Source organism: Fringilla coelebs (assembly GCF_963513975.1).
Source record: "Fringilla coelebs genome assembly, chromosome: Z".
Taxonomy (NCBI): Eukaryota; Metazoa; Chordata; class Aves; order Passeriformes; family Fringillidae; genus Fringilla; species Fringilla coelebs.
In genome coordinates, this window is record NC_140031.1 from 19049885 (window position 1) to 19074504 (window position 24620).

The 24620-nt window shown below is 36.1% G+C and overlaps 1 protein-coding gene across 2 annotated transcripts in view; it reads right to left on the reverse strand.

Annotated features, from left to right (window-relative positions):
• Window positions 1–24620, reverse strand: part of PDE4D (phosphodiesterase 4D) — a gene marked incomplete at its 5' end in the record, with an annotated part of 314585 nt that overhangs the window by 134523 nt on the left and 155442 nt on the right. The window contains one exon of one of the 2 annotated variants that reach the window (XM_084225219.1): window positions 20912–21050. The exons of the other annotated variant lie outside the window; for it this stretch is intronic. Coding sequence (XP_084081345.1) covers window positions 20912–21000 — 89 coding nt within the window. Of the gene's footprint in view, window positions 1–20911; window positions 21051–24620 lie in introns of those variants that run through there. 2 annotated transcript variants of the gene reach the window in all.

Consider the following 24620-nt stretch of genomic DNA (forward strand, 5'->3'; position numbering starts at 1 on the left):
TCATACTCAACTCAGTAGGGAGTTAAGCAGTAGCTATGGTTTCCAAGAGTAATATGCCTGCTTTTTTAGGCTAAAAAAAAGCAGACTAACATTTTTTCTATTTTTTTTTGTTGTTGTTGTTTGGGGGGTTTTTTTTGTTGTTTTTTTCTTTTTTTTTTTTTTTTTGTTTCAAATGAAGCAGTGGCTGCCAGGAAAGGCAAGAGAGAATTGTATTCCTTTTGCAAAGCTTTCATAATTATGACTGGTCCTGGACAAAGTCACTCTCAAGTGTCAGGCTCACTATCAGAGAACCATTATGTTTTGTAAGACATGCCTTCTTTCATCATCATCATCTTGTTCAGAAGAATGGGACAGTGTGAGATTAACAAGAGAAGTTTGGAAGACTCTTAGGAATACCACCATTCCAACACTATGTATGTATTTCGACAGTACATACAGACCATTGTTTCAAGCAAACAAAACTTGTATGTACAGTGTGAAAATTTATACTTAAATTTTAAGCATGTTAGCTAGCCTTATATAGTAAAGCACTTTTTTTTCCCCAACTTTGTCTTGTCTAGAACAATAACCAAACATTAACAGAAAACCTGCCCAACCCAGCCATGCATACTCAAAAGTGAATGTTTCTGTAATATTTTGTCTTTTTGGAAACAATAAACTTTTACTGTCAGAAAGTCATCTGAAAGCAAATCTGAGGTGAGGTAACCACATTAGTGTAACAGAAGGGTTCTCTACAAAACAGTAGAGTGGATTTCTCCATGTTCTTCACTGGAAACTTGGCATCCACAGGTATGGGATCATGGTCTGAATGAGTCAGACATGGATAAGACTCTTGTTTGGTAGAATGACATCATCCATACTTCTAAGTCCTTCAGAAAAATGTCAGGAACTAAAATTAAATCTTAATTATGCATTATGTTACAAAGCCTTACTTGAAAAGGAAGAATACCTCCATGACACTTGTATTTCAAAAATTCCACTTGAATTTGTATAAAATTTGCTACTCATGTTTCACTTCTGTTTGTTTTTGAGGTATGGAAAACTCCAAAGGTTTAATCTGGCTTGTATGAGGTGAAAAAAAAAAAACCAAAAAAAAACTCCAAAATTTTTATATGAACACTTAAAAGTACAAAATGTGTTCAATTTTTAATGCAAAACTGTCAAACTCAAAGCTGTAATTAAAGGAAAAAAGCTATGTATTCTAAAAAGTTGCAAGTTACTGGAGAGCTTCTGGAGAACAAATGAAGGTTACATTGGGAGTACATTACTTGTCATGAATTATTCACTAAGAGTTAAACAAGGCACACTAAGAAAGGAGTTTTCTCACTAGCCTTGAGCTGCCAGAGGATTGGTTGCTCATTTAAACTGGTCAGCTAGGCTCCTGCTAGAGACAGCTCTGATAGGCACTTGCTGGGGTAGTCTGTTTCCATGATTCAGACATCTATTTTAAGACAGACAGAACTGCTCCTCTCAGCTGTCTATCTGTCCTTCTGTGGACTATGGCTTCCTGCTTATTTTATGTTAGAAACCTAGGTTTTAGACAATTCAAGATGTATTTGATAAATTCTACAGTACCAGGATAAAACCTGTAAGTTTATATAACCTGTGCAAGGCAGATTTTGCCCCACTACTCTCTTACTTATAGCAGTTGAACTAAATGTAGATAGGATTAATTTTTTTCCTTTTATAGAAATATAAACTTGACATATTTTCATATTTGGCCTTATATCATATTTGGATTTTGTGAGAGATGAACAATGCCAAGACACACTGCCCCAATCCATATCTAATGTAGTAAAAAAAAAAAAGAGCTGCACTGCTGACTTCTCCCCTCATTCCTTCCCAGGGGAGAAAAAGCAAAGTGATCAAAAGGAATATCCATGTATATAGTACAACAGTTAAGCCTACCACTGAAAACTCACATAAGACCTACTTCTTCTGAATATTCAGGCATCTGGAGGGATAAATACAGTAGGTTCTGTTATTCATTGATTCGAAATTTCTTCTCAGTTTAGGACAAATTTGTTAGATCTATCTGAACTCTTTATTCCATATTTATATGTTTGAATTTCCCCATTTTAAACAATGTACCAGGCACAAGAAAACCATGTTGCACTCTAAATCCCAAAGAGACTCTTAGCAAGACTGGCTGTAAATACCACCAGAGATGACAGTAGCTAGAAATTGATATTGTCTAAATTGGAGACAAGCATTTCAGAATTGCCAGTGCATTGCCATCTTTGGCATCTTTCCTCTTTACCCTTCTATGAGTGAGATACTTTATGTGTCATCAAACATGTCACAGCTTAGCCTATTATATGCATATACACAGAGGAATACTTACATGTAGACCTCAGCATGCTTCCTGTAGGACAGCAATTCTGAGACCAGTAAAGTTTCACTTCATACCTAGCTAGTGTTTTACACATTATGGCCTTCTAAAATAGCAAATCAATCTATTCTTTCTCTTGAGGGCCTCCTTCAGTATTTGATTAGCTAAGCTATCTCTGTTTTTCACATTGAATTAAATCCAGCTAACTTCCTTCTAGATATATGCTGCTATGTTACATGCAGAAAAAGAGAATCTCTGACTAAAATAAGATGAAAGGCACCAAATCTTCCTCTTTATTTAGGGTGTTATTTTTTTAATTAAATGGTGCTCATCAAATTTACAACATATTTCCTTAAAAAAAAAGAGAAAGTCATAGAAACATAGAATGGCTTGGGTTAGAAAGGATCTTAAATATCACCTAATTCCAACCCTTCTGCCATTGGCAGAAACACCTTCCACTAGACCAGTCTAGTCAGAGCCCCATCAAACCTGGCCATGAACGAAGCCAGGGAAAGGGCATTCAAAACTTCTCTATGCAACCTGTTCTAGTGCCTCACTAATGTCTGAATAAATAATTTCTTCCTAATATCTAATCTAGCTCTCTCTTTTTTAATTTTAAAGGCATTCTCCCTTGTTCTATCACTACCTATCCCTGTAAAAAGTTGTTCTCCCTCTTTTTTCTAAGTCACTTTAACTATTAGAAGGCTGAAATGTAGTCTTCCTGGAGCCTTCTCCTCTCCAGGCTTAAAAACCCAACACTCTCAGCCTCTCTTCACAGAAAAGGAACTCCAGCTTGCTCATTATCTCTGTGGTCTCCTCTGGACTCGCTCCAACAGGTTCTTCCTGTGCTGTGACCCCAGAGCTGATGCAGCACTGCAGGTGGGGTTTCACCAGAGCAGAGCAGAGGGGCAGAATCCCCTCCTTGTCCTGCTGCCCACCCTGCTCTGGATGCAGCCCAGGACACGTTTGGCTCTCTGGGCTGCAAGGGTACATTGCTGGGTCATGTCCAGCTTTTAGCCATGAGATCCAAGTCCTTCTTGGCTGCTCTAAAAAGTGCTACTCCCAGTTCTGTATTCATGTCTGGGACTGCTCTGACTGTGCCGCAGCCCCTAGTGCTTCAACTTTTTAAACATCCTTAGCTTCTCATGGTCTCAGTTCTCAAGGTTGTCCTGATGCCCCTGGATGGCATCCCATCTTTCTGCAGTGCCACCTGCACTGCTCAGCTTCCTGTCACTGCAGATGTACTGAGGGTGCCCTCGGTCCCACTGCCTCTGTCACTGATAAAGATCCTGAAGAGCATCGGTCCCAAGGCAGCCCTGAGGGACACCACTCATCACTGGCCTCTGTCTGGACACAGAGCCATTGACTGCAGCTCTCTGGCTGCATCCATCTCACCCTTTCCTTAATTTACCCTTAAAATCCAACTCTAAATCAACAGTTTGGAGTTTATGATCCCATGGGAAACTGTGCTTAAATCTTTCAGAAGCCCAGGCAGATTACACCAGTTGGTCTTCCGTTTCTGAGCATTGCAGTCACAGGAGGGCACAGAGGTTGGTCAGGCCGTTTTTGTCCTTAGTGAAATCATGGCTATCTTGGTTCACTTCCTTGCTTCCATGAGGATCTATTCCATGAATATAAAGAAAAGAAATCTAAATTGAAGCAGTTCTTATTTGAAACAACTTAATTTATGCAGCATGTCTAACAGAATGTGTTCACTGTTGATCAAGGCCATATGGGCTGTATTTCAGTGTGTTTGCACAAAACCTACAAAAACCAGAATCAGCCCTTTTAAACTACTGTGAGCATTTTGTGTGTAATTTTGCAGGGTGGTTTGTTTGCTTTCCTTTTTTACATGTCTAAAGGTGGGTTAAGAAATTAAACAGACTGGGGTGAAAAGACACTTCAGATTTTTTTTTAGTTATCACCAGAGATTACCTATGAAAGCACTGAAATAAAATCATCTAAGTTTTCTCTATGTGAAAGCTTACATGAAGATTAATTTATAGAAATTCTGGAAAAATTTATTCTACAAATATTGTGACAGTGAAATGTTTTTCTTTTATAATTCACTATAGCAAAAATTCAGAAAATGGTTTTGTATTTTATATTGCAAATATTGCTCAAGTCAACTATTGACATTAAATGTTGGCTGTAATAATATATTATTTTAATTTACATGCTCATATGCACATATTTCAAAACTTTTAATTTGAACTAGCATTCGAAGTACACTGGCAGGTTTACAAATCACAGCAAGATGCGCATTACTGTCTCTGGAATATGAAGTTACAAAATGTTTGAATTTATTTTTGCTGTTTAAGGAGTTTTGTATGTGTAAATAAAGTCAGTCTTGCAAAGTCAATCCAGCTGATCATCATCCAAATAAAGTGACATTTAAGAAGAGGGAAACTGGCAGGGAAATTTTCCCTTCTGTTTCTACCCATTGTGTTCTATTTACTTTGGGCAAGAACACAACTAAATTATTCACTTTTGCCTTTTACAACTTAAAAAAAGTCTTGGCATCTAAAACCTTTCTCAGTTAGAATGACATTTTTGCAAAGACAAGGATGAGCTACTAAGCTGCTTTGCTTAATAAGTTCTCAATCTAATACATATTGCTCTGACTGCAGGACAAAAACTAGGACTTCTTCAATGTTTATTTTAAACTGTATATAACAGTGTTGATAAAGTTAATAATGCTATGACTATCTGGAGCTTATTTATCCCATCTCTTTTCTCCAAAATCCTCCAAACAGTGCATTGGAAGTTCTTCTGTTTTCTTTCCAGCATAGCAGCTTTCCCCTCAAGCACTCTGTTGCTTACTTTCTTTATGACTCTAGTCCAGATGGTTCAAAAAAGTCTTAATTTTAGAGAAAGCTCTGTGCAGAAATCTCTATTCTGAAAAAGCTTACACAGAACCATTTATAGCAACCACTAATTCTGGCAATATTCTTTCTCAGAGGCATTAAAGGAAAATAAAGACTCAGAATTTTTCTAGAAATTTATAAAATTTCAACTACCTAGAGCAATACAAAGGTATTATTTTAACTCAAGAAAGTGAGAAAAACCCATTTGAAAACCACGACTACTAGAATTATGATTGCATTTCTCAGCTTTGCACTTCATGCAAAGGTTTGCATCCTCCTGTCTGAGGATAAGCACAAGGTTTTTTTTAATACAGACCCTCTGCATGCCCAGTCCCAGCAAATTAAGTGCTAGGAGCTGTGGCTGAGTTGCCTGACCCAGACATGTGCCAGGCTGCACATTACTGGAGGCTCAGAGGTCTCAGGGAAGAGGCTGAGCTCTCAGGAATGCAATGTACCTTCAGATCTACTCATTCACAGCCTTGATAGGGATGACCAAAAATTTCTGAAATATAGGTCAGTAGATATTTGTACTAAATATCAGTTCTTGACTTCTAAAATAGTACGGATGTTGGAAAAGGATTGGTTTCATTTTCAAAATAAAACTGGCCTTCTGTCCTTCTAAGATCTGAATGAATGTTTTCATATATGTAGATACTGACAATTAAACCTGTAGTGCCAAAGTAAGTCAGAGTTCAAATATAGTAAAGCTCTAAATTCTTAATCAAAGAAAGGCATAGAGATCTCAGATTTTCAGAAAAAGATGTCTCTCAAAAAGTGATTTGACAGTGCTAGAATAAAACAAACCAACAGGAAAACAAAACAAAACAAAACAAAACAAAAGAGCACTCAAGAAGAAAGAGATACTGAAAAGGAAACAAATAACAGATCTGTGGAGAGCAAAAAAAGAGACACAGCCCCTATAGAATAGAAGGTGACGAGTGGGATTTTAAGGAAACTATATGCTTGAAAATAACAATGGCTCTGTGGTTCTATTGATTTTAGTGTCCAGCAAAATGACAACTTTCAATTCCCTGTCTTGCCTTTTGCACGGCACATTGAGGGATGAGATACAACAAAGATCCTCTTGTTTTTGACCTCCCTCCACTGCTTCAGAAAGATGATTCTAGGTTGCAGACCTTGTCTATTTTCTATGATTATGTCCAGTACAGGAGATAAAGTACACTACAGTAATGAGAATCCATGGATTTTCATTAAAAAAAAATTGATTGAGGTAGTTTTGGAGAGGCATTGCATTCTTAACAGATGAAAAAATTCGATATGAAAAATCTCATTTTGTGGGCCTAAGACTTTTGCCTTTAAGCTCTGTCAAGTCCTCTGGCTTGGCTTTGCTTTGTTTTGGAGAATGACGTTTTAAATAGGCCTCCTTCAACTCTCTAAACCCCTTATGGCTAAGGAGTTTTCAGATCGTTAGAGAAAACCAAATTCATTGGAGCTTAAGAATAATATGAGTAATTTTCCTGACAATAAGTTCTCTTCAACACTTATCAACAAACAAAACCTTAATGAAGAAAAGCCATTGAACATCAGAATAGTTAAATCACTTTTCTAAACAATCTTTATGGCCCTACTATAATACAGTCATCCTTCATGTATCCTGTGTTTGGTCTAGTTTTTATTTTTAACATGAAGCTTATTTAATGTTTTGTCTCTTGTAGTACGTAATGAAATTAATAACTTGAATCTTTCTCTCCTGTAGAGATGTATCCACAAATATGTGGAACTGATAGAACTTCAGTAATTCCAGTTTGTAGTATAGACATGAATCTACTGTTTAAATATGAATATGCATGACAGCACCACATTCAAAGTTATCCCACTTCAGCCCTTTTAAGAGATGCCATTTTGATGATGCGGAGCAGCTACAATGGAGTGAGAGAACCCGTTGCTCTTCCTTTATTAGGTATATCAGTCAAAAAAGTAATAACTTGTCCCTAAAGTGGAAAACATGACATGTATTACAAAAAAAGTACAACTAATACTATCACTGCTACACAAAAAGCAATGTTAAGATAATAATTTCCGATAATACTTGACTTGCATTTCTTCAATTTACACTTCAGATCTCACTTTTTCCCCTATGGTTTGTCATCTTACTCAGGTCTGAAATCGGTCTAGGATCTCTTTCAGGCTCAGCTGATGGGCCATTATTCTTGAACAACTAAGACTTGCTACAGCAAACATGGCTATTAAGTACACAAACTGGTATTTAACTGCTCAATATATTTAGTTGACATGACAGATCTTAGGTACACACACTGATTTTTACTCTGTTACAATTGATTTATAAATTGAAGTTGATGATTGCTAATAATGCTTTCCTGCCTCATTTTGCATTGTAACTTCAGCAAACACTAACTCTAACTACTCAGGAAACTGATGGCTTATTTACACCATTAGAGGAAAAAGCCCGCAGCAATAATATATCACGATACTCTTTTTTAAGTCAGTTTGCAGTAAGACTAAGACAGAAGCCTCACCAAACAAATATGGACTTATGTTTAAAAAACCAAAGCATATAACTAGCAAGAACAAAATATAAAGTAAATAATGAACTAAATGCATCTTCAGCTTTTGTAACTAGGTTTCTATTTGAATAAACAACTGGAGACCCTCTTCACATCTCAGGGCTGGTATTTTTTCATGTGTCCCACTGTCACTTCTCTCTCTTAATATATAAAAGTTAGAAATGCAACTCTACTGGACTATCCGTGTCAAGCATCCATTTGAATTTTGTGTTAAATTATTCCCTAAATCTTTTGCAGCCCATGTATTTCCTTGGTTTTAAAAAACTTGGATTATTCATTCTGATATGTTGTTTTCCTGACAATCATCTCAGCAAGATAGGTTCAGTTCAGTTAACTTTGTTTCCTATAGTTCTTGGAAAACATTTTTCCCTGTAAACTTACTGGCATAAGTAGCAAGAAGCCAAACTACCTCAGATTTTTTTTTTCCCTGACCACTATTTTATATTTTTTACTAATTTATATATAAAAAAATCTCACAAAACATGCAAATATCAAAGTTGAACCAAATAAAATAGATGTCAAAGAGCCAATCCTTAAATAATTTTTCCTCTACTTTTGTCTAACACACCAGTGGACCCTAACTACAGTGTGCTGCAGAACATTCTTCACAAATTTGAGTGCATACCAAATTACAGGTGAAATGTAAGTTTGTTTCTTTAGTGCATGTGGCTTCTGTTTAATACACTCAGAAATATTCAGCATTGATCAACATCTTAGAGCTCCCCTGTACTATCTCTTTTAACTAGCCCACAAAATTTTGGTTTTGTTTTTGAGGGGGAAAAAGTGCAAGTTCTGTTTTGAACTAAAAATGGAAAAGAACAACAACAAAACCTCTTGACTTCCTTATCAGCAAGCACTAACTCTTTGTACATTTCAAAATAATTGAAGATTAAATGCTAGATTTCAAGGTGATGTTTTACACAAACTAAATTTTACAGCATCAACTAATTTACTTTACAGCAGTTCTAAGAGGGAGGAGCTGAAGCAATACTGGTTTACTGTCTATTACTCCAAAATGTGCAGACCTCCGAACACGTGTGGAGCAGGAATGTTGTTTTGGTCCTGTGAGCTGCTATACTAGGAAATTTCAGTGCCTGTAGGCACTTGGGTGGCCTGGATAGTACAGAAAGTAAATTTTTAAATTAAATTCCCAGCAGCATTGCTTAAATGGTATTTCCTTCATTAAAATTTTCTTTAGAGAGCCTTTAAGTTTTTGTCATATTTTTGGTTATATTTAGAGGCATCAACAGGTGCCTCGCAAATACTGAATATTTGCCCACAAGAATCATAAACAAAATTTTTTTAGTGATACTAAATTCACTATGGTAGAGTAGGTTCCAAAATAAATAAATGCCTGTCCAATTACAGTGGCTGTGAGAGATACAGAACTGCTAAAAAAATTATGTAAAATTTTATGAATACAGTTTGAAGCTGGAAACAGGAAATTTCTGTGTGTTAGCACCCCTGGCTTGCCATGTTTGCCAATGCTGAGGGTTTGCTATAAAATTTTGCATTGAAAACTATAATGAAGATTTTATTCATTACAGGCATCTGCATTCTGGTTTCTACTGGCTACTGGCAACCTGGGATGGCTCTGACCTATGCCTGGCCCTTACACATATTACTAGTTATATATTAGATAAATACTTATAATCAGTTAATTTATATTACTGGAAGGGAATGCATACCATGTTCTCTTGAGCTGGGTAAGGTGTAACCATGAAGGTAACTCACCAGGGTAGAGTGTCACCTCTAGGAACTCCTGTCTTGAAGGAGCTCCAAATATTGTTTTGCTATAAATGGGCATTACAGATCAAAAGGCTCTAGGCAGCTGGGAAACAATTTCAGCCCTTCAAAATAGAAAAATAAAAAAAAATGAGCTGGAGTAGTGTGGTGTGGTTTTTGCTGCAGAGTGAATAGACAGAGGTCCCACTGTCATACCCTGTCTCTTTCATTGCACACTATTCCCCCCTTAACTTTTCTCCTTTCCACTCTTTGCTCTGTAGTTTTCTGTCATGTTGCCAAATAAAACCTGTATATCAAATCTATAGAAGTTAATTCTGTGACTCCTCTGAATCTCCTGTGGTTAACCATTTCTTAAATGGCAACTCTGAGTCCAGAGGTACTACAGTGCTGCTGTGAAACCTGACATTTGTGGATGAAAAATAATATCCAATTTTTTCAAATTTTATCTTAGGCTTGTGCTGACAAAACCTAAAGAAATCACTAGATTATTAGAAATACAGAAAATAAAGACAAAATTTTCTCTATCTTCCTGTTATGTATGAAAAAAAAAATTCATAGATAGCATATCAATCAAGTGTAATACACCAATGGTAAATGAAATCATAGTTAGTACATATTCTTACTGACATAAGAAAGAGAAAGAAGGTAACTAAAGCAGGCAATTCATTAGCCAGAAATAAATTCCTAAAGCATGGCAGAAATTCTATAATTACTTCAATTAGTGAATAGGATAACAACTACAATTAAAAAAATACTTAGATTATGCATAAAAATATTAAACACAGAAGAATTAAAGATGTAAAAATTAAAAAGAAGAAAAAAATACCATTCCTTAAGGATGTAGAACCACAATGACTTTCTAACATTACATTCATACTTTACTTTCCTAGAAGACCCAGTATAAATGCAAAAATAATGCTGCTGCCCAAAGTTAGGATAAGCACTGTGGGACTTCAAGAGCAGATGTACAAGAACACCTTATATTGTTACCACAGAGAGTTTTATGTTGCTTTACATTATCACCATAATTTCTCAAGCAGCTATTTTGAAGTGACTTTGTAAACCCGAAGAGCTGGCATGAAAAAGCTCATGTCTTACTGAAACAATATGTACTTGGAAGCAGTTTTATCCTTTTATAGTAACAGAGTGTATGACATTTAACGGTGAATTAAATGTTCCAGGATCAAATAAATATATTGCATCAAAAGGAAATGCTGTCTAAACCATTTAGAAGCAACATGTGAGAAAATATTTACAATAAATTGCTAATATAATCCATTGATTTTTCTTTTTGAAAGTCAAGAACCTGGTGAACTGCAGATCAATTAGATGGCTCTACACTGCAATAAATAATTTTCACTGCATCCTCTGGCTGCTTTTTATCCTCCTTCATTTAAACTTACATTAGCTACTGTAAGCCATAATCAGCACAACATATTAATTCAAAATAAAAGGTCCAAATTATAAACTATCTTCTCGGTCAAAGACCAGTTTTTTCTTTAAAAGAGTGAAGATAGTACAAATCCAGCAAATCTTTCCAGTAGTGGAAAGAGCAAGCACAGCTTTTCCAGGACTGTCTGCTCCTTTCCCTACTTCCTGAAACAGTTGCATTAGACAGCTGGGAAATCGTTGTCTTGGAAGAATGTCAGGGAAGAAGAAGCTGGTGAGCTTTGCTTGACAACATTAAACATTAGTCTGGGTGAATTCCTTATACTGCTGCCTAACAGCTCTCTACTTTGAACCCCAGAAAAAGAAGCAGGGCACTACAATAACCACTCTGGGTCACACATCCACTCTGTGCAGTGAAAACTAGAATTATAGATAGCTAAATATTTCAGGGTGTGGCTGTCAAAGTCACAGTATTCTGCCTTGCTACCCTCTGAAATTATATTTCCAGTCTCACAGACTAAGTATTTTTCTTAAAGTTTCTAGCGTCAAGGTTTTAGATGAAAATCTCAAATGTGTCTTAAGAAAGCACCTAGCTTTTCTGGTTTTGATAAACCCTCTATAAGGAAAAAAGAAAGACTTTTTACACAAACTCTTGCAATTCTCCAAGATACAACTAAAAAACAGTTGGAGTGGACTGTACTGTAATATATGTAAACAGAAAACAATATATTCCTGTAGAAAACTGAGACCAATCTATTTTGAGGCAGTAGAAATGCTGCAAACCCTTCTTGGTATGAAAGCTACTACAATCACCTGAGCCCTGAAGAGTATTTTGGCCCCTCAAATTCCATTCCAGGGAGCAGGAGTAGTTAGCATTACTGACATGGCCCTGTCACAGAATCACAGAATTAACTAGGTTGGAAAAGACCATGGAGGTTATTAAGTCCAGCCTATGACCTAAAACCACCTTGTAAACAAAACCATGGCACTGAGTGCCATATCCAGTCTTTTTTTACACACCTCCAGGGATAGTGACTCCACATTTCCCTGGGCAGCCCATTCCAATGCCTCTCAACCACTCTTTCTGTCAAGAATTTTTTTTTTCTAATGTCTAGCTTAAAATTCCCCTGGCATAGCTTAAGACTTTTGGGAGAAGAGTCTGGCCACCACCTGGCTACAGCCCCCTTGCCATGTCGTGCCATCTCATCGCAGTTCACCAGATGAAAAGATTTTTGTGTTGTTTTATTCACTCTGCAGGTTCAACAGGGGCCTCACCTAGTACTCACGAAAATCAGAGGAGCTAGCACTTTTTGACAACATCAAGCTACCTAAAAAGAGGTTTAAAATCAGATTTTTACAAAAATATACAGTTTGTGACTTTCAGCATTTATAAGGCAGTCATATCATTGTATGACTAGATGTTTAGAAGACAATATCTAATATGTATTACTACATATTTATATTTAAATATTACATGATTTTATAATTAATATATGGTGTATTTAGTAATACAGAATGAAAATTATGTACAGTATAAATAAAAGTTATATTTTAATTGCAGTCTAATAGGGGTAGTTAAGCATGAAGAACTGTGACAGCAAAACTTAAATCTTTTGTGTATCATGGACACATCTGTTCATCTGTATTTGAGGACGAAATTTTGTCAGTATCATGAAACAGATTTTTAATGGCATAACACTACATTTGGCTATTGGCCCCACCTATAGATTAATATAACACATGTTTAAAATAACTTTATTCTTATCTATGAACAATAAACCCTATTTTGGCATTAATGTGTGCTTGTATTTGTAATGTAAAACCACTCTGTCTAGAATTCTTTTGGTCTCCTATGACAGCAAGCAGAGTTTATTGTAAAACAGAACTGCGTGTATTTTTATGCCAAAATGAGATAAGCCTCAAATATGTCATGTTCCAGGCTCCAAATAACACTTTACTGTGTCATGTGGGAGAGAGCTTAAACAAAGACTGTAGCCAAGAGGAGACGTGGAACAAACACCATTTGCCACTTACACTCTCATTAAGACTGCATGACTACCTCATTAAGGGAAGCATCTGAATGCTAGGATCAATGCTAAGAAATTACATTCCCTTTATACATCTTTTTTTTTCTTTTTCCCCCCTCATTTTTATCTCCTTTATTTGAAACAGAAACATTTCTTCACAAATCAACATTTTCTTCATAAGATTCACAACATATGTGGTTAATTTTGTGAAGGTTCACAAGATTAACCACATATGCTAGACTAGTGTAAATTTCTTCCTGATTCTCAGGTGCCAATGGCACTTTTCTTGATGAACTCATTACTTCTAGATATTGCATGGCAAGTTCATGTTTTTCTCATATGATGCTTAAAAGAAACTTAATTTTTTCCTTTGCCACGAGTAGAAATTTAACTTGGTGGATTTTGCTTCCACTGTTTTAGTGACATAACCCAGTTTCCAAATGATCAATTTTCTGATTGTCCAGTCCCTGGTTCAATGGAGTGCAAATGATGTTGAAACACTTGACTTAGCCTACAGTGCATGGTATAAATCAGGTGAAATTTGTTGCTAAAAACAATTGGTCTCTCTGAGTTTCTAGTTTAATGTTTGCATGACCATATTTACATTTTCTTTTTATGTCACAAGGAAGAGTAAAAGTAAAGAAAAATGATGCAATTGGAAGCTTAAGTAAATTTCACACACTTAGGAAAACCAAGTAAATTTAAGAATGCATCCACACCTATTAGTACCTATGAAAGTAAAAGATACATCTGCTTCACAGTGCTACACGAAGCTTGTGCCTTACACCAGAGCTGTCTGAGCAGCAGATTCTGCTCCATCTGCAATGACCACTTCCCTACTAAGCTGCCAATTGAGCTGGATTCACAGGATAACTCATACCATCTGTCAAAGTAATGCACATGTAGCTTCAGCAGGAGTCATAAATTTATGTATTTGTTACATTTGTCCCTTTGCTTCACCTATGTTTGTCATAACAAGAAAAAAAGTAAGGCTTCCCCTCCTCCACCTGAAGAAGATTATATCCCCCTTTAAACAGTTTTGGGTTGTTTTTTTTTCCATTTCAGATTTCTTTACTAGCTAAAAAACTTCAGTTAGTGTCAACAAGAGTTTATCTGATCCTGGTGTTTGTTCAACTGTGTCATTTACTTTTACAACTGCAACAGAAACTTGTACCAAAGACTGTGAAAGCTAAGTCTCTGAAGAGCCAAGTATTGACTGGAAACGTTGCAAAGGTAAAACAAATAAAGGAAAACCGAGTTAATGTGGACAAACAATAAAGTAAGTGCTGTGTATTCAGCTTCTTCCTGGAAAACTTGTCATAGTTTGTACAGTTCAGCGTAGGAAACACCCACACGTGTGTTTGTATGTGTGCAGACTGTTTATCTAGCACACATGTATATAATGATCAAGTGTATGGGTATGTTGATGGGAAACATCTGCCGCCTCCTACTGCTAAAACCCCCCCATATCTTCAGCTGCATGCATTATGATATATTTCCTGAAGGACTTCCTAGCCTTCTAACAAGTCAGAAATCCTGAAGAGACACTACAAAAAAAGAAAATCTGAATTACATTTTATGTTTCCTTATCTGAAAATAAAAATGTTCTTCCCATAGAAAATTATGTAAAGCTATTTGCCAAAAGGTTGGGTGGTTATTTTTCTTTTAAAAATGCTAAAATTTTTAGTGAGACTGAAATTCTACCTACTGAAATGATCCCTGTTGTTTTTATACAATACTGTATCTTTGTAAACTTCTCTGACAAAGAGAATGGGGAGAGATGAACTCAAAAGTAGGCAGTAATGGAAGTAAGGCTACCCAACAGGGTTAAGAACACAGAATAGCTAGCCTGGCCAGTACAGACACCACCAGGAATGGGAGATTATTGCTCAACACTTAAAATCAGTTAATCAGCAAGTCTATTAATCTATATCAGAAATGAGATAGAGGGGAGTAATAGAAGTTTCATAATGGATTTTTTTTTTTCCTTGAGTAATATTTTAATTCTAGATCTACTGTCCTCATCAGAAGCTCTGTGTTTGCTTCTGATCATTCTGCATTCAAAAGAGCATTGAGACAGGAGGAGGCATTAAGTGATTGGCAACATGAATAATATGGCCACAAAATTTTTGTGTGAAAAGATTAGTTAGAAAGCTGATGAAAAAGAGTGGCCTACAAACATATAAAACAACAAATCCTTGAGTCACAATACTTCTATTATTGGGAAAATTGGACATCAGGATGAATAAAATCTTGTACATTGCATAGGGTTCATCTGTGGAAGTGAGTGTCAAAAAATACTGCAAAAGATAAAAATTCAGCAATTTTTTTTATTATATTATCAACATTTAGTGTGACTAAGTAAAATACTCAGATTTTCTAGGCTAAGTAATAAAGGAGAGTTCTGGCATACACATACACAGGAACTACTGAAAATGTTGAGGAGATTATCCCTCAAGGAAGATTATACTGTAACCACCAAGTTTCTTACTGTTCCCATTCAAATATTTGCTGCTGACTGCTGGCAGAAACCAAGAGCTGGATTAGTTTACATGGACCACCCATGTACTGAAGTATAACTGTCCCTGCTGCTAAGGGCACCAGACTGGTGTTTGTGCCAGACCCCTCTGGGTGGGCAGAAACCTCTTATTTTTCACTCTAATTTTCATTTATTGCCCCATGAAGAAAGGTGCTTTAGAGCATTAAATGACCTTTCAGCATATTAAAGAAGTTTCCAATTGTTACTCACAAATTCCTCTCATTAATACAACTGAAAAACAAAATGACCTGGAGATTATTAGGTTCCTAAGGCACAAAAATCAATTAGATTTACTAGTTCCAATAGGAAATGTCAGTTTTCCATTTAAAAACAAAAAAACCCAACCAAACAAAAAACAAAAGCAAAACAACAACAGCAAATAAACAAAAGGCCACAAACAAACAAACAAAAAAACCCAAAAAACCCCAGGAACCAAAAAACCCCCCCAACTATTCAGATCCATAATGGAAAAAAGCAAATTCTAGAATGCCATAAAAGAAACATTAATATGTTACCCTTGTACTACTTTTCTTACTTAATGAGGTATCTAGAAATTAATTACAACATTTGGACATGGTACACGCTGAACTTGCGTCAGCTTGTTCCTGATGCATTCAGTATCAGATTGAATGATAGGTCTATTTATAGTGCTCCCAGAATTTGTGATACATCAGGGAATTACAAGCCAGATACTTCTGACATTTACATAAATATTCATGGACATCTACAATTTGTAAATCAAACTGTGTATTTCCTGGCGTTTATGGTGAGTGCAATCTTTTTATGTATCCCAAGAGATGCTAGTGTCTGGGCCTAGCTCCATCTCAAATGCTGGCTTTGTGTGGGGTTGTTTTAGCCACAAACAGCAAAGCCCAGCCATTTATTTACTGTAAACTGTAGCAACACTAGTCATCATACTTTACCTCACTCTATATGAAGGAATGTTTCCTTTGGTTATTTATAGAAGATCTGGCTCTGGCTGTCAGAACATGCTTAAGCATAAATTTGAAAAAATTGTCAATAAAATACCTATAGATATAATTCATATATAGATATGTTTTCTGTTTATTTCATGCTAATTTCATCACTTCCAAGGCTGCAGCAAGAACCACAAAATCCCACTGAAGAAGCACTCAGGTAACACTAATCAGAAGCAGCAATAAGAAGCACTGACAGATTCAACCTGTTCCACGGTAATAGATTTGCTTTACCTATCTGTATGATGATCAGCTATATTAAAAAAATAATAAAAAGCTGAAACTTATGAACATGTTACATCTCTGCAGGTTTTTCTTGGTTTTTGAGACCTAAGGACTGGAGCTTGTCTTTCTGAGCTGTTAGAAAATGGTATTGAGATTATATTTATTCACTATCAGGGACTCTGTAGGAAGTTTTGACAAGGAGGTAAGCCTGCAGCAACACAGAGTTAAGTGTGATTCACTTGCACCTGCTCTCCTACTGCTACTTAATCTGACTTGCAATGTGCCTTGCTATTTTGCCGCTTTTCCCAGGACTTCAAGTCAACATTGCCAAATGTCTGAATTGGATAGATGATATTTTGACATGTAAATCCATCTAAAATAAATCTGAGTGAGGTTCAAAACATCCCATTAGCAGTGACATGGCATTCTATGAATTACAGAACAGGAAAAGTTAAATATGAAATCAAATGGGTGATTCATAAGGCTCACTAGGAAAGTTCACACTCATGCATTCAAATATTTTATTTCCCAGAAAATGTTGAATGGCTGGTCAAATAGAACCAAGATATTTCCACTGAGCTGGGACTGTAATGCCTAATAAATAAAATAATAAACTTTAATCTGGTTTCTATTTCCATTTCATCACCAAGCTTGTAGCACTAAAATTTTTGATATTGCACTCTTTTCACTAAGACAGCTTTGACATAATTCAGAAATCCCCTTAGAGAAGGAATTCCTACAATTCCTCTCTCAAACTGCTGTTTGAGAGAGATATACCACTTTCCAGCCCAGTTCCCAAGAGTTTAGTGGCTTGGAGTACAATTATCTGGCAGGAGGAAATCTGCCTTCTTATGTACAAATGCCATGAGCAGCTGGCTGCAGAAGTGGTGTTGGCAGCAGCTTCAGCCACATGACTGTTCCTCTAGTCCAGGGAACTATGCCAAATGGCCGCCAAAGAAGAAAAACAGAAAGAAAGCAGTACAAAAGAAAATCACATCACCCAACAAAGAACATGTCTTGCTTTTCCAGATGAAAGGTACAAATGTCATGATTACTGTTTCAGGAATTGTATCTCCACAGCTAACTGAATGAAGATGTAGTTCTGACAATGTAATAATTAAAAAACTTACTAATAATTTGATTATTCAAGTTAATGCATATTGTTGACTGTTCCACTTCTCTATAACATCCATTTTACTTTGGACCTCACCATCTCTACAAAATTATCTCCACAGAAAGGTTTTAGTCAGCATAGTCATTGTGCTTTTCACAAATGGCGAAACATATGGTGGAAAAAGAAGACTTAATGACCAGCCGGGCAGATCCTGATGCTTCTGGAGAATCTTCTAAGTGGTCCTGAGGACCTGTCACTAGGTCAGTGGGAGGTGTGTTTAGTATCTAGCAGGACTGAGTGTCATATAATGTTCTTATTTGTGCATCTCAGTAATGTGCAGGTAATTTTGATAGGGGCTTTAGTTCTTCATCCATGTGTGACAGGATTTAGTGGTCATGAAAAAAGCTTCTAAAGCTCCTATCTCTATTCATTATTCAGAGGTTTCATGAGGCTCTAAAAGTGTAACTGTGCTGCTACTAGGATATAGATTTTACAGTCACATCTAGGGCTGTTTTCCTGAGCAAATCTAAAAGCAGCAGGAAAACTGTATCCTTACTGCATTTCAGTAAGGGAGGTGTGCTTCAATTTAGAGAGACTCAAGGCTTTAAAATGAAAGGAAAAAAAAGGGAGAGGGGAAACAAAAAGAAAAAGAGGGGAACTAATCTGTGTGTTATGGAAGCAAAAATAATGATGTACACTTTTTTTTGTATTGAAGTAGAAGAATGTTCATCTTCCTGAGAACAGAGTGAGTACACATCCCTACAAAACTAAACAACCCTCCTCCTCCAGCCTGCAAGAAGTTATGTAAATTGTTTTGGTGGTTTGCTGAGTCTCCCCTCTGAGAAGAACTGACTCCTGGCCTTGGTTCTACATCTAATTCTGTGAATATTTGCATTTCTAGTGCAGAGTCAATCATAAATGTATCTACCAGCTCTTTTAGTCGGCTTTGTTTTTGTTCAGTTCAATTTGCTGAAGTTTTTAAGACGTGGTTTATTTGATGGGACAAGTGGACTAAGAAGAGCTCTGACTGTATTACATGCCAGCTCTTCTTAGAAGAATTGCATTTCTTCAAGGCATATTTTTCCCCTAAAGTGAGAAAACTTGCATCAACCTGAGTCTTCTTTTATCTTCTGAAAGCACTTCCTGATGAGCAAAGAAACTTAATTCACTATTTTGCTATAAGGTGGCATTCTTAATTTGCCTGTAAGGGGCATCAATGTATCACAGAATCTCCCAGAAATTAGGTATATAAATTAAAACATGATGGTCTATTTAATCAATGGATTATGAGCATCTCACAAAATAAAAATTTTGGTTTTTCCCAAAATGTAAGAAAAGAAAATTTAAAATTATGGCAAACTTCACAATTTAAATGGTTTGCTGAACAATATTCACCAGGAAATGCATGAGCACCACTGTCAGAGACATAGTTTTAGAAACCAAAGTCCCTTGACATCAAATGGTTGAGTACCATGAGCAGAACTGTCAGCTGACATAAACAAGGTTATTAATTTACATAGGCACTGAGTACCGTAAAATTTTGTAGTAGATTTCTAAATATAACCTACAGTGTGAATGGAGCCATGGCAGTGACACAGCAATATATGTATATTAAGGATTTCTATTTCTCCTGTTAGAGACTTACAGTTAAATTAAACAGCAATAGCAAAGAATAGGGCTCAAATTCAGTAATACAACTATGATGGGGTTTTTTAAAATTATCTTCAACCTCATCTTAGTTCTTAAAAGCTCCTGAAAAATAAACGTGTAACACTCCAGGGTAACACAAAATTCATTCACACCTCTGGACTTATTGTAAAGGTTCCTTTTTTTTTTAGCTAAATTAACAACTTTTAAGAATATTTTCACTTTGCTATATTGAAAAATTAGAAAAAGTGCAATATGTACATAATAATGAAAATAATCAGACCCTATATTAACATGTTGCATGAAACATGTTTCTTTTTTTGTCTTTAAAGCAATTAGATAGATAGATGGAAATATAAATAGATAACGATATATTGATATAAGTTTGCAAAAGAAACATAAGCAGCTTACTTTAAGCAAAAAAATCCCCTACAATAAGATTTCTTAAGAGAACTCTATGATCTAATTTTGAACAGATTCTAATACCTTTAACTGTTATTATTCTTTTTGTCATAAACCTAGGAAGTGGTATGTTCTGTATGAACAGGCTAACTTTTACAAAAGAAAACACTGAGAGAAGTAAACAGTACCTAGTGAGTTCTTCTTAATAATATATATATATAGTGTTTGCTATAAGTAATCTTACATAAAGCATTTGTACTCTGAGGCATTTTGTGTTGTACATGTGAGCAAATAATTCTGAATGTTCCATTGATTGAAAAGTTTTCATTACAATGATATGTTGTAAGTTTTTCAATTAATGTTTGTTGTAAGTTTTTCAATTAATTATATGCAAGTGGGAGGATTGTAAGAGTTTTTATTTGAAAATATGTATGAATCTGTAAGGAGGGAATCTGTAATAAATGTAAGGAAGTTGAAGAATGAATATTGATTCAATTACCAAAAGCAATCTAACAAATAATGAAAATCAAGCATTGCTACTGCTATTTTTAAACAATAGTTTAGGAAAAAATACAATCTGTGTGTTTTTCTCATTCGTTAAACTTAGTTCCAAAGATGTTTAACACAAAACTAATTAACTAATATGATTTTCTGGCAAAAGTCTCACAAGTATAAATATTGATTCAGGTTTGGTATTCTATATCAGTGTGTCAAATTTTTTATTTAAATAAGCTAATTTAAAATAAGCACTGAGAATAATTAGAATTATTATTTTCATAACAACACTGACATAAACATTAATCTACCTTTTCCCCCAGCTTGGTATGCCAAAAATATCCAAAGTTATAATTTACTTGAAAAGTGCTGTTTCATAAACTTCCATGATCACTTGTTCACAGGATTTTTTCTTATACAGTAACAATACCTTTTTTCCTGATATACCATGTTCAAGCAAAACCTTCACAAGCTCAAGAGAGTCACAATTAATACAAGCCATTTCCATTTTTTTAATATACTGTAATGCTCTAGGAGAATAAGAAAGATCCACAGTTGCAACTATTATCACTGTCAATTGCACCGTAAGCCACCAGAAGAGATACCTGTAGGACTTCAAAAAGCGAAATCTCATCTTATTTCTTGGAGATGGACGAGGCATATAGGCTCCGAAAGGATCCCACAGAAAGGCCATGGGAAAAGATAATTCTAAAACTGTCTAATAAGTATATCCCTGAGGGGACACAGGACAGTAGTGCTGGAAGTGCCCCACACTAATCATGAAATGCTCGTAACTGTGTAAGGGTACGTCCTTTTCCTATGGTATGCTTTGGCAGAGATGTGGCTGGCTGAGAGCAGAGGCTAAAGGGATAACTGGGATTTCCTGCTGCGTGAGGCTTGCCCTTTGCATAAACATCTCCTATATTCAGGGCTCTTATCGCATTATTCAAGTGAGAACTCTTATGGTAAACCCTTAGATAGTTACAGCAGCCACTAAAGAGCACAGAACTGTGGAGCTAAGGGAGACCAGAAATAGCCAATGCTCTGATTATTCACTGCTGCCCAGACAAAACCCCTCAAATTCTTAACAGTTCAAAGTATTTTTAATATGGGTTCTATTTGAACAACCTGGTCCAACTGACATCAGGCAGCTAAGAGTATGGAGAGGAAAAAAAGCCAAATGAACAAACACCCCCACCCCCTCCCAAAATTAAAATCTGCTGCATCCCTCAATGTGTGCCCCTAGCACAGCACGGAGCTAGTACACAGGGACCAAAACTGCTGCTGGAAACATGATCACAAAGCCCTCAATTGCCTCTTTGTTTAATTCTCAAGTCTTTTCAAGTGTGTCTTCCATCCTCACAGTTTCTTAAGAGAATCAATTTATAACATTAAGCAGCTTTCCTTAGAAGGCTTAATGATCTACAAGAGATCAGCCACTCTAAGAAAGGACATCACAGTCTGGTAGATAATTTTCAGGCCACTTCGCAGCTTTTCTCGATGACATTACTTCTGCATTGTATTACCACCAGTGATGTTGAGAATGGAACTCAGTTCCTTCCTACCTGAGGTCAATCCAGTTCAGTGTATTTTTGTTGTTTGTTTGGCTGGCTAGGTTTGCACTTCTTTTTTGGTTTATTATTAATTTTTTGTTCAAGCCTCAACTCTCGCATACAACCATTTCAGCCTACCTTTAGTAGTGCTAAAAGCAAGTGGCTCTCACCCTGGCTATGATCTCTCAACACAGATAGGCAGAGTATTCTCCCCTTCCAATTATCTTGAAACAAAACAAATTCAGATACTTTTATTCATAAGAAATGTGATCAAGAAGAAACTTTCACCCAGATCAAGGTTAAAGATAAAAATTTAGAATTACTCAGGTCTTTACCAGACAAGTTCAGAGACTCAGAAAAATAAATTTCTAGGGATAAATCACAACTATCCATCAATTATCTGATGAAATTATCTGTTTGCATGGTAAAGTGTACTATGAGTAAGTACGCTCTTCAGAAAGATTATAAATATAACTGGCTATATTTTTCTCCTTGGAGGAACCATTTTTCTCCTTTTACACTGACAAATGTGCTACAGCATCAACAGACAATATCATCACAAAATAACTTTTCAATATGTGGGATTCACAGGTGAAAGCCTTAAGGCCAAGAAAATTTTTTTTTGTTTGAGCAGTTAAAAGTATCGACTATATAATTGAATTAAAATAATGTAGCAACTAATTTTCAAAGGAATGGAATTACAGTGGTTAGTAAGGTGCCTTCTGAGTATCATAAGCTATAGTCTTCTTCAAAATCATTATATCATTAACGTCTGACTGATTAATAGATCACTTTAGGCATGCCTGAATAATACTGAATTTGTGCTTTGCCAAGATCAATATTTCTCTTTGGGTAAATAAAGCCAGGGATGCTTCCATTTTTATAATTCTATCCTAAGTATTTTAATATTGCCAGGGTTTTTTTCCTTTCAACATTCTGTTTCTAAATAGGATTTTGTACAACACATTCATGCAGCAGCAACATTTGCCTTTTTATTTCTTTTAATAAAAAAACTGAACCAAATAATCTGAACACACTTATTGTGAGCTCTCTTTCCTCCTTGGCGCCTTTCCTTCACTGTGGCAAAGTCGTCTAATGAAGGCATCCACAATAAGGTCATAGAAATAAGCCTCTTACGAGATTAGTAAAGACTAAATTTATACCTTGATATCAAAACCACTTATTGTCACTGTGTAGTGGCATGCAGTAAATCACTGTACCAAAACATGTCACAGTGCCTACAGAAATTCAAAGAAACAAAGAAGCAAATAAGTCTGTAATACAACTTGACTTCTACAGAGAAGTTGCTAGACTCTTCCTTCCATTTCTCTTTTCTTTCAGACCAAAACAAAACATTTCTGGAAACAATCAGATAACTTAAAATGATTTGACGTGAAGTTGCTGCTTTTTAGAAAGCAGCAACTGTTTTTTTTGAAAAATAGCTCAATAGTGTGAGGGAACAAATTCATGGTTTTATATAAAAGAGATATAATCAATCATTGCATTCAACAATAATCCACACCTCTTACAGAAATTAATACTGTAACTAAAAATTGTGGTGCCATATCTTTGACATTCTATGCAGTTTTGTGATTGCAACTTCTGCTCTACATTTTTTGACGGATATCAGCCCCACATTCCTAGTTGCTTGATGGTACCCCTGTAGTCTGCCATGATAGCTTCAGATTTACAGGATCCACAAAAGGTGAATTTTTAGAAACATTTTTACTATTCTCTCACATATGTCAACTACTGCTTTATACAGAAAAGATTTGTATCAATAAATAGCAAAATAATATTTACCATAATTAAAAATTTGAAACGTAAAGTAACAATGAGCACATAAACCCACAAGAAATTACAGTTTATTTTTGTTGAAGTCAGGTAAGTGTAAAACCTCCTGTAAGTAACTAGGTCTGGTCATAAACATAAATATCCTCACAGACGTGGTATACTTTCCTATTTTGACAGATGAAATAGTGGTAGATGTAGGAAGCAGAATAGAAAAAAGACTATAAGGATACTTTTAAGCAGAGGGCTTTCCTGCACTCTCCCTTTCTGGCTCCTGCACAGTCATGCTCCCTCTCTGGGCAGCCTTCCCAAAGCCTGTATCCTCTGTGTGGTCCTATTGTATTCAGTGTTGTGCCTTGAGAAAAAGGATGTTACAGTTCCTATTGTGACAATGGCAATGGCATGGCTGAGTTGGGATCTACTGGTCAAACTAAAGAAAAAGAAGGAACTGCATAAAAAGATGAAGCTAGGATGGGTGACACAGGAAGGATGATTATTTAGGATGAGGTCAGAAAACCAAGACAAAGCTCAAGCTGAACTTGGCAAGGAACACAAAGAAGGGCTCCTATGGGTGTGTTAATCAGAAAAGGAAGGTCAAAGAAGGAGAAATGGCCCCTGTTGAGCAAGGCTGTAAAACTGGTAACAAAGATGAGGAAAAGGCCAAGATACTCAACAATATTTTTGCCTCCGGCTTCAGTGATAGCCTCTCTTCCCACATTTCTCAAGTGGATGGAGAGCAGGATGGGGACTGGGGGTGCAAAGTCCCTCCCTCTGTAAGTAAAGATCAGATTGGTGACCACCTGAAGAACCTGAATGTGCATAAATCAATGGGACCTGGTGAGATGCATCCCAGAGTCCAGAGGGAAACAGCAGCTGTAGGTGCCAAGCCACTCTCCATGATGTTTGAAAAGTCATGGCAGTTGAGTGAAGTCCCAGGAGACTGGAAAAGGGGAGGGGGAAATGTGCCACT